Genomic DNA, 11,185 nt, shown 5'->3' with positions numbered 1-11,185 from the left:
CATTGATAAGAGCAGATGGTTTTGCGGAGCTCCGCCTCGCCCCCCCTCCTCTCTGACTTGTACTTTGGCCTCCTCTCTCTGCTGCATATGATAAAGCGGTCACACTTGGTTGCTGGTTGTAGTTCCCCTTCTCAGAAGCTCTCCGCCTCACTGACTCCATCTTAGCTTCGCTCCCCCTGAGTAACCGAGACATTTAATTACCGCTTTTCCCATCACAATAGTAGTAATCACTGCTGGCCGCATAGTGAGAGATATGGGCCTGATTCAATAATCTTCTCCCATCATTTATAAAAACATAAAGCATAGAAAGCTACTATAAAGTAGGGAAAAAAAACACTATAAGGCCTCTTGCACACTACATGAGATTCAGATTTTTTTATATGTCCGATTGTGAATTCCGATTAAAGATCAGCAGCATGCAGTACATTTTTTAAATCGGAATCCAAAATCGGATCAGATTAAACAATTGGAATCGCATATAGTTTGCAAGAGGCATTTAACTTTGGTAAGGGCTCGTTTCCACTATAGTGAATCTGCATGCGCTGTCTGCATGCGGATTCGCATAGGCAATGCAAGTGGATGGGGCTGTTTCTACATGTGCGGCTGCGGGAGCGTTTTTTTGTGTGGCAGAAATCTGCACGGTAGAGCCGTCAGATTTCGCGTGCGAGAGGAATGCACGTGAATCGCCGCTAATGCTTTTAATAGGGAAAACGCATGCGGGTTGAGCATGCGGTTTTTGCTGCGAAGTCGCATGCGATTTCGCATAGGTATAATGTTAATTTACACAAGCAGTGACATGGTTAAACTCGCACATACCTTTACCTATGCGGAATCGCATGCGAAATCACGGCAAAACCGCACGCGGAATTGCACCCGCATGCGATTTCGTCCGCGGTGGAATGCAGGCGATTCCGCACCGCAACAGTGGAAACGAGCCCTAAATTTGGGACAATGTATATAACATCCGATTTCAACTGGCCAATTTTACCAACTCCATGTATTTTGAGGGCCAACAGATGGTAAAATTGGCCAAACACTGGACAATCAAAATTGGATGTGAGTACACACCACAATGCTGGTTATACACCTCAGAGATAAATCTTTGCAAATCGAGATATCAGTCTGCCACATAGGTTAGACAGGAAGGGTGTCGGATCATTCTAACGATGTTATTCACATGAAACCAAAAATTTGTTCTGTGTCATTCGAGATCATGTGAACGTTTGCCAATTCCTCTACAATCAACCAATATTTCCCGTCCTGTTTGAGTAAATTGGTCGATTGGGCAGATATCGTCCAGTTTCCAACGATTGAGCAGAATGGAACATAATCAATTCTCTACCAATCTAATAAAATTATCATATTGAATGGTTGAACAGGAAAATCGAGTAACGCGTGGACACTTTTAATGTAACTCCAGCCCCCAGTAGCCCGTGAGGTCCCTTGGTGTCCTCGGGGCCCCCTCAGGGGTCACGCTGGTGGCTCCGTTAGGTGCGCGCCTTTGGACAAAGTTGCGCACGTGCGGCCCATTCACACACCGAGCTTGATCACGCGCCTGTCGCTGTAAGCATCTTGCACATGCTCTGTTGAGTCTATCGAGAACCGCACATGCTCAGGTTGCTGACGGTGAGCAGCGTGGGATTGAGCAGGGCAAGCAGCCGACCAGCGCATGTCGCGAACCTAACTGAGCCACTAGCTCAGAAACCTAGCAGGCTACGGGGGAAGTGTGGGGGGAACGGGTGGAGGTAAGTTTAGATTTGCTTTTTATTGGTCTGCTCAGGGTTCCTTTAGGCTGTTCACATCTAAAATTGCAATCGTGACGCCAGTTTTGCAATTTTGTGCGGGACTATTTTGCGATTTTTTTTTTGTTTGTAAAGCGGTCTTGCAGAGCGATTTGTTTTTTCACTTCCTGATGCAAGTCAGGAAGTGAATTCTTTGACCCGGAAAAGAATAAATACTATAGTATTCTTAAAAGCGCTGGAGAAATCGCTATACTAAGCGCATTTTCAAGCGATTTCCCTATACCTTCCATTGAGGCAAATCGCCCTGAAAATAGTACAGACAGCGCTTTAATGAGCGGATCGGAATTGAGCTGCTCAGATGTGAACACTCTCATAGGGAATCATGGCACAAGTGCTTATTGGGGCGATCTTCAAAATCACCGGCGCTTAAAAAATCCCGAAAATGCCCTTAGGGTTTGTTCACACCTAAGCGGGTTCCACTCTAACCGCTAGAGCAGGGGTCGGGAACCTATGGCTCGCGAGCCATATATGGCTCTTTTCATGTCCGCATATGGCTCTCTGGCTCGCTAAAAGACGTGTGACAGAGCGGCCAGAGAGCCTGTGTTTACTTTTGCAATCTGCGCCGCCGCCCCTTCCTCCATGCCTGGTCTTTATAGTTACGTGTGCCTCCTTGATCGGCACCGCCTCCCACGCCAGAATTCCGCCTTTTCTCCCCGATCTCCTCGGAGATGGATGATGCTGGCGCTGGCTATAAAAGTGATGTCACACGTTACGTGTGACACGTAGACGTCGGCGCAGCCAGCGGGAGCAGAGGCAGCTTGGCGGGGGGAGGAGCCGACCCGACGACGTGCGACCCAGAGGCAGCCGCACCCATAGCTACGCAGCAGCCACTACTCCTGCCTCCGGAACGTGTACTAAGCAGCAGCAGCAGCGAGTGAGAGCCTGCCGGACTGCCGCCATCGTGGTCACTTCAGGAGGCCACTCCAGGTCCAGGAGGTCACTCCAGTCCACACTCCTCTGGTAAGTTCATTGTGGGGAAATCTTCTGCCAATGAGCTTGCATTTGTGGGGAAATCTGTCAATGAGCTTGCATTTGTGGGGAAATCTGTCAATGAGCTTGCATGTGTGGGGAAATCTGCCAATGAGCTTGCATTTGTGGGGAAATCTGCCAATGAGCTTGCATTTGTGGGGAAATCTGCCAATGAGCTTGCATTTGTGGGGAAATCTGCCAATGAGCTTGCATTTGTGGGGAAATCTGCCAATGAGCTTGCATTTGTGGGGAAATCTGCCAATGAGCTTGCATTTGTGGGGAAATCTGCCAATGAGCTTGCATTTGTGGGGAAATCTGCCAATGAGCTTGCATTTTTGGGGAAATCTGCCAATGAGCTTGCATTTTTTGGGAAATCTGTCAATGAGCTTGCATTTGTGGGGAAATCTGCCAATGAGCTTGCATTTGTGGGGAAATCTGCCAATGAGCTTGCATTTGTGGGGAAATCTGCCAATGAGCTTGCATTTGTGGGGAAATCTGCCAATGAGCTTGCATTTGTGGGGAAATCTGCCAATGAGCTTGCATTTGTGGGGAAATCTGCCAATGAGCTTGCATTTTTTGGGAAATCTGTCAATGAGCTTGCATTTGTGGGGAAATCTGCCAATGAGCTTGCATTTGTGGGGAAATCTGCCAATGAGCTTGCATTTGTGGGGAAATCTGCCAATGAGCTTGCATTTGTGGGGAAATCTGCCAATGAGCTTGCATTTGTGGGGAAATCTGCCAATGAGCTTGCATTTGTGGGGAAATCTGCCAATGAGCTTGCATTTGTGGGGAAATCTGTCAATGAGCTTGCATTTGTGGGGAAATCTTCTGCCGATGAGATTGCATTTTGTGGAGTGGACTATTGTGCACCTCACCTGCCCACCCAGCACCTTGACCTACCTCTCCACACCCTGACCTGCCGCACCCATTATTTACTGGTGAATGCTGGCCACTGTACGATTATTTTATGGTGAAATGCTCCCCACTTTACAATTTTATGATGAAATGCTGCCCACTTTATGATTAATTTCCATTAGCAACTGCATAACGTTATTAAAAAGAATGCAGACACTTATTGTACTTTAAAAGTGTTTGTTTTGCATAAAATTTACACATTACCTTGTATTTAGTTTTAAACATATTGTATGGCTCTCACAGAATTTAATTTTAAAATATGTCGTGTTTATGGCTCTCTCGGCCAAAAAGGTTCCCTACCCCTGCGCTAGAGGCTTTTAAAAGCGCTAGTCCTATTGTACCCTATGGCAGTGTTCTCACTGCTCTCATGGGCGTTTTGCGATTATCGCTAATCGCAAATGCGTTACCTGCAGCGGTTTGCCGGTGATTCTGGAGCAATCACGATTAGCATTCATAGAACCGCTAATCGCAATCGCTCCCAAAACGCTAATTTGTCCAGTGATTAAAAATCACCCGCTGAAACGCTAATGCTAATTGCTAGCGTTTAGTGATTTTAGATGTTAATGGGGCCTTAGTGTAAACAAGGTTGACTGTACAGCCTAATATGTCATCCACTTGGGGGAGACCCTACCTAACAATTTCCAGATCTTGCAGAGAATCATAGATGTGGGGAAAGTCCCATAATAAGTGACAATAATGACTCAGAACTTGTCCTGAATAACACTGTCTAGTTTCTCTGTGACAGATCTGAATGTACCATCTGGTAGGTTCATAAACCGAGCGCCCAAATATGTGGCCTTTCTAGTATCAAACAGGGCTTCTGCAGCTAAAAATCCTACCTGTTCACAGCTGAAGGCAGTCTAAAGATACCCACACAAACATGAGCAGTATATACAAAATATTTGCAAGGGATGGCTGAGGAAGGATTCTGGTCATTTAAAAGGCGAACCTCAGCCTAAACAAACATACTGTCACTAAGTTACATTAGTTATGTTAATTAAAATACATAGGTAATATAATCTCTTACCCACCCTGTTTTAAAAGAACAGACAAATGTTTGTGATTTCATGGGGGCAGCCATCTTTGTCATGGGGCAGCCATCTTTTTGGTTGAAAGGAGGTGACAGGGAGCATGAGACACAGTTCCAGCTGTCTTGTGTCCTGATAACCCCTCCCAGCTGCACACTTTAAATCTCAAATTCAAAAGTAAAAAAAAAAAAAAAAAAAAAAAAAAAAAAATTGCACCAAAACAGCAGAACGAGAACAACTTCAGAAATCCCATCATGCTTTGCACAGCATCAGGGGAAAAATGCCCGGGCAGTTTTCTTCTGTGCAGCTAAAAATGATTGGGTAAGAAAAACAAAGTTCTGATGCTGTGAAACTGTTAAAGAAACACCAAGCCTTTTCAGTGCTGCTGAGTAGAATTTTAATCTGGAGGTTCATCCAGAGTATTTAGGGATGGAAGGATCACTTTTTGTCCTCTTTAAATCTAGCTCTGCAGTTAAGAGGCACTACAAATCCCAGCATGCCCCGCTTCCACTCTTTACGCTTCATAGCTCAGACAGACAGGTGCAGCCAAGCGCTCCTCTCGTAAGCTTTTGTTCAGAGGCCAGCCGCGCACTTTCAGCCGGTGATTGGCTGAGGCTGCACCCCTCCTGCCCCCCCCCCCCCCCCCTCTGCCCGCCCATTGGCTGAGAGCTGTGCCTGTTGTGTGGCTGGGGGCTGTTTGCACAGTTGCTGCTTGCACTAGGAGCTGCACGTTGCAGTGGAGGGGTCAGGCAGGACTGGTGGTGCTGCATGTGAGGACAGTGCAGGGGGTCTGGCAGTGCCTAGGCATGGGATCTCACTGACACTGAGTTGGGTGGGGGAGGGTGTGAGGGGGGTGGAGGGGTGTGATGAGCTGCTTCTCCCCCCTGCGGAGATGAGACTCTCATTGTTCAGTTCTCAGCACTGATCTCTTCCCAGGAGACAACATGGGCTCTCCTCTCTCATAGCACCACTACTACTACCACCACTAACCTCCAGCCCAGGACTCAGCATGGATATAACTATCTCCCAACTCATGGACATGTTCCTGGACAGCCCACTGGTCACCTGGGTAAGTGCTGATCTCTGCTATAGGGTATAACTTCTCATTTATTTATTAATTTAGAGGTATTCAACTTTATTACAGTGTAACCTCAATGCCTTCAAGACTTTCTAGCTGTTGTAGAACTACAAGTACCTGCATGCCTGGAAGAGGCACCTGGTATTTGTAGTTCTTCTGCTGTCACATGCAGTGAGGTGTAAAGAGCAGGAGACCTCAGAGACTCACTGTGGGTAATCTGTAACATAACTATATACAACATAACTATCAAGAAAAAGTTCTAAAAACTTTGTACAAAACTTTTTTTTTCTTGTAAAGTTTATTAGAATTAAATGCAGAAGCTGCTTTGTGCGGCAGGGAGCTGGAGAATTGTCAGTATGCAAATACCAGGGCTTATCTGTAAAATGAGTCAAGCAGTCCCTTGATCAGACCACCTGCAAGCACCATGCTCCCTCCAAGCAATAGGAGGATCCCTTCTCCTCTCTGCTGGAGAGGAAACTGCCCCAGTCTGCAGATTCTGCAGGGAGATTTGTTCAGCTTAATTGACTAAGCCACCCCTTAATATAACCCCCCTTCTCCTTCTCACCCCAGCCTCTTTGTAACAAGTAGGTGATAATACCCTTGTAAGTTCTATGACTTCCTGTAGGAAGAGGACAGCAGAACATAACATTGTTTAGAAGTGAGAATAGATGTATGTCGCTGTTAGGATGTCGCAGACAGCCTGGGGCGCAAGTTTAACCTATCGGTACGCTCAATCGCTTTTTGTTTAACACCTTGTCGACGTGCGAGGCTGTTGCAGCCTGTTACGTCAGAGTGTCAGCTCTGCTGTCCAGCGATGTCCGTTTATTAAAATTCGAATTCTGCTTTTGTTACAAAATATTGAGTAACCCTATATCAGTACTGCATGAGTTTTTTTTGTTTTTTTTAATACAATGTTATCACGAAACGATATATTTGCATTTCAAAGCGTAGCTTCCTGAAATGACTGTAAGCTCACGTGGCAAGTGTGGGTGGCATGGTGGCTAGTCTGGTCAACTATCTCCTCCTTTCAAATCCCAAATGCATACTGATGAGTTAACTGTTCGCCCTAATGCCTGGAACACACCGGGCAATTTCCCCACCCGATCGACGAGAAATTTCTTGTCATACCATAATATCCAGCATGTCCGATCGGCTTCCCATTGAGAAAACAATTTTGTGCAGTGCTGATCTCAAAATCGATCCCTTTCTCGAGCAGAAGCAGATCAGACGTGCTGGAAAATATTGACCGTCCAGGGCTGTGGCAGGCATTTGAATGTTTCCACTTATGATACAATCTTACCACTTCTATGTGATATGAGGGGGCTACATAACCAACCAAAATATGTGATTGGCCATTTTTACTATGACTAGTGTGAGGGCCAACAGATTTTGAATGTATTGGACAGATAGGGCATGATTCTCAATGCTTTTTCACCTATTTTCCTCTGTTTGCACCTTATGTATGTTTCAAAAATAGCAAAAGAGCAAAAATATAGAATAATAAAAGTAATATTGAAATGAAGTTAATCAGGAATAACTTTCTTTGAGTGATTATTTTGCTTGTAAATGAGCTGAAAGGTTCTTTTTATAACTTAAAGAGGATCTGTAACGTCAAAAGATCCCCTGGGGGGTACTCACCTCGGGTGGGGGAAGCCTCAGGATCCTAATGAGGCTTCCCACGCCGTCCTCTGTCCCACGGGGGTCTCGCTGCAGCCCTCCGAACAGCCGGCGACAGACCCGACTGTCAGTTCAATATTTCCCTTTGCTGGCTCCAGCGGGGGCGCTGTGGCTGCTTTCGGCTCCGAACTACACGGAAATACCCAATCTCAGTCGGGTCCGCTCTACTGCGCAGGCGCCGGAAACTTGCGCCTGCGCAGTAGAGCAGACCCGACGGCGATCGGGTATTTCCGCCTACTTCGGAGCCGACAGCCGTCAGAGCGCCTGCGCAGGAGCCGGGAAGGTAAATATTGACGTCATCTTTCACGGAGGGCTGCAGCGAGACCCCTGAGGGACGGAGGACGGCGTGGGAAGCCTCATTAGGATCCTGAGGCTTCCCCCACCCGAGGTGAGTACCCCCCAGGGGATCTTTTGACGTTACAGATCCTCTTTAAGTTATAAAAAGAACCTAACGTCAAAAGATCCCCTGGGGGGTACTCACCTCGGGTGGGGGAAGCCTCAGGATCCTAATGAGGCTTCCCACGCCGTCCTCCGTCCCTCAGGGGTCTCGCTGCAGCCCTCCGTGAAAGATGACGTCAATATTTACCTTCCCGGCTCCTGCGCAGGCGCTCTGACGGCTGTCGGCTCCGAAGTAGGCGGAAATATCCGATCACCGTCGGGTCTTCTCTACTGCGCAGGCGCAAGTTTCCGGCGCCTGCGCAGTAGAGCGGACCCGACTGAGATCGGGTATTTCCGTGTAGTTCGGAGCCGAAAGCAGCCACAGCGCCCCCGCTGGAGCCAGCAAAGGTAAATATTGAACTAACAGTCGGGTCTGTCGCCGGCTGTTCGGAGGGCTGCAGCGAGACCCCCGTGGGACAGAGGACGGCGTGGGAAGCCTCATTAGGATCCGGAGGCTTCCCCCACCCGAGGTGAGTACCCTCGGGGATCTTTTTGATGTTACAGAGTCTCTTTAAGGGGCCCATACACTGGTTGATTCCATCGATCGATTCTATAGAATCGATTGATTTGCGGCCGATTTAGATCGATTTGATCTATCTGACAGGATGGAAAATCTAGGTTGATCTGTTGCTGGCAGCAGATCGATGGCCCATGGAGTTGCATTGGATCTAATGGTCCATTAATGCATTTAGATCGATTTTTCCAATAGTTTTCATTCTGAAATCTATTGGAAATCTGTTACTAGTGTGTGGCACACATCAGATTCCTGTCAGATTCAACTTGACAGGCATCTGCCAGAAATCTATCTGATGGTTGAATCTGCTGCAAATCTATAAGTGTATGGCCACCTTATCAGTGTATGGCCACCTTTAAGTGATAAATCATTTAGAAGTTTTGTGCATAGAGTTCATTGGTTAGGTAAATTCTCAAACTACATGGAAGTAGTAAAATTGGCCAATCAAAATTGGATGTATGTACAAGACTCTATACTTTAAATTGTGGTAGGAACATTAACCCTCATACACATGTGCAAGGCATGGCGTGCGGCGGGAATCTGCATTCGATCATTGGGCCATATTGCAAACGATGCGTTGTGTTGCTATGCAGGGGGATATATCAGAGGTTAGAGAGTGATGTCACACAGTGGACTGGGTGAGTGGGCAGAACAACGCTCTCGACTGAATTAATTGGCCAGTTTGATCGCTGGTTGGTGGGCATTGAGGTCCGCTGTATACATGCTAGATTGTCAGCAGAGGTGGTGGTCGTTATCGATGTGAGCTCCTGCAACATTCCTGATCCATCAATTTCCAATCGATTTAGGGCAGGGGTGTCAAACTCAAATACAACGTAGGCTGAAATATACACTGGGACCTAGTCACAGGTCAACCTCCATGTCTACTGGCCACCTCCCTCCCATATAAAGTTCCCAGGGGTTTAATGGCCCCCCTTCAGCTCCTATACAGTTCCCTGGTGTCTAGTGGTCCTCCCTCCCCTATACAGTTCCCTGGTGTCCAGAGACCCCCCCCCCCCCCCCCCCTATAAAATTCTATAGTGTTGGTTATTTCGCCCATCTCCCCCATATGGCTTTCCTGATCTAGGGCTTCACCTCCAATGTAGCTTCCTTGGTGGTCTAGAGTGGGCCAAACATAATGCAAAGTGGGGAAACCCCTCGAGGGCCAAATTTGAAGGCTCTGAGCCCGCGGGCCGGAGTTTGGGGGCCATTTTTTCCAATGAAAGGATGAATGAAGGGTCAGCAAATCATTGTACTTCTGTACTCTGGATTAAACCTTCGATTGACCATTGGATTGAATTGAATGAAATTGTATCAAAAACTGGTGCCTTTTTGACCAATATGTGTTTGAAGTATCAAAAGAATCTTAAGTGTGGTACGCACACCCAATTTTGATTGTCCAATAATTTATCCATTTTACCACCTCTATGTAGTCTGAGGGTCAGCAGATTTTATTATGAACGGTGTGTTGTAAGCTCTCATATAACATGCAGGTGGTAAAATTGGCCGATCAGAATTGGATAATGTGTACCAGGCATTAAGCTTGGTACACACTTTCAGTTATGATTGGCCAATCACCGACCAATTTTGCCACCTCCATGTAGTATGAGGGTTAACAGATATTGGATACTATGACCAGATTGTGTAGGTAAGCCCTCATACTACTACATGGAGCTGGTAAAATTGGTCAGTGGTTGGCCAATCATAACTGAAAGTGTGTACCAGACTTAAAGCCTGCAGATGTAAAGAACATTGTATGCCGCTTGCAGTTGGGCCAAATGCACAATCTGCCAATTATGATTGGTCCGATGCCCAATTTGCATTAAACCGGACGTGAACTCAGAACGTCCTCTCTGCTCTAAAAGATAAGCAGCAGCATAATAACCTTTACAGAAAAACATTTCATTGTTACAGCTGATACAAATCCTGCAATAAGTCTGCAGTGTCTAACTTCCTGTGTTTATAAATTAGCTGCTCTGCTATGGTAGAGGAGAGATCAAATTACAGTTGTGATTAGTCACAAATGAGGGGGGGATTGGACAGGCTAAACTCTCTACATACAGGGCGCATTTCTCTCAGTTTTGCTTCTGTCCTCTGCAAGAGTTCAGGTCCACTTTAAACTTGCACATGAGCCACATGGTGACATTGGGTCCATCAGGTAAATGTTGTGTTGGTTGAGTAGCAGGACAGGAAGCATCTCTTTCTTTGCTGATTGCGATTGGCCAGGCAGTCCTGCGGATCTGTCTGTGGGGTGTTGGGGTTTCCTGGTATAGGAGCTGCAGAGGGGTTAGTTGCGTGCCTGCGTGGGGTGCTGGTGTTTCCTGGTATAGGAGCTGCAGAGGGGTTAGTTGCGTGCCTGCGTGGGGTGTTAGTGTTTCCTGGTATAGGAGCTGCAGAGGGGTTAGTTGCGTGCCTGCGTGGGGTGTTGGGGTTTCCTGGTATAGGAGCTGCAGAGGGGTTAGTTGCGTGCCTGCGTGGGGTGTTGGTGTTTCCTGGTATAGGAGCTGCAGAGGGGTAGTTGCGTGCCTGCGTGGGGTGTTGGGGTTTCCTGGTATAGGAGCTGCAGAGGGGTTAGTTGCGTGCCTGCGTGGGGTGTTGGTGTTTCCTGGTATAGGAGCTGCAGAGGGGTTAGTTGCGTGCCTGCGTGGGGTGTTGGTGTTTCCTGGTATAGGAGCTGCAGAGGGGTTAGTTGCGTGCCTGTGTGGGGTGTTGGTGTTTCCTGGTATAGGAGCTGCAGAGGGGTTAGTTGCGTGCCTGCGTGGGGTGT

The 11,185-nt window shown here is 47.2% G+C and overlaps 1 protein-coding gene across 3 annotated transcripts in view; it reads left to right on the top strand.

The window, feature by feature from the left end:
* Positions 1–5,447: 5,447 nt before the first annotated feature.
* The window catches only part of CCDC88C (coiled-coil domain containing 88C), a 170,387-nt gene continuing 164,649 nt past the window's right edge, over positions 5,448–11,185 (top strand). For 2 of the 3 annotated variants that reach the window (XM_068254581.1, XM_068254583.1), the window contains exon 1: positions 5,449–5,783. In XM_068254581.1, coding sequence (XP_068110682.1) covers positions 5,724–5,783 — 60 coding nt within the window. In that variant the 5' untranslated portion in view covers positions 5,449–5,723. Of the gene's footprint in view, positions 5,784–11,185 lie in introns of all 3 variants that reach the window. The other variant, XM_068254580.1, reaches the window with a different exon arrangement.

The sequence above is a fragment of the Hyperolius riggenbachi genome, chromosome 9, assembly GCF_040937935.1.
Source record: "Hyperolius riggenbachi isolate aHypRig1 chromosome 9, aHypRig1.pri, whole genome shotgun sequence".
Lineage (NCBI taxonomy): Eukaryota > Metazoa > Chordata > Amphibia > Anura > Hyperoliidae > Hyperolius > Hyperolius riggenbachi.
Note: the sequence above shows the minus strand (reverse complement) of the source record. Positions and strands in the feature narration are given on the sequence as shown.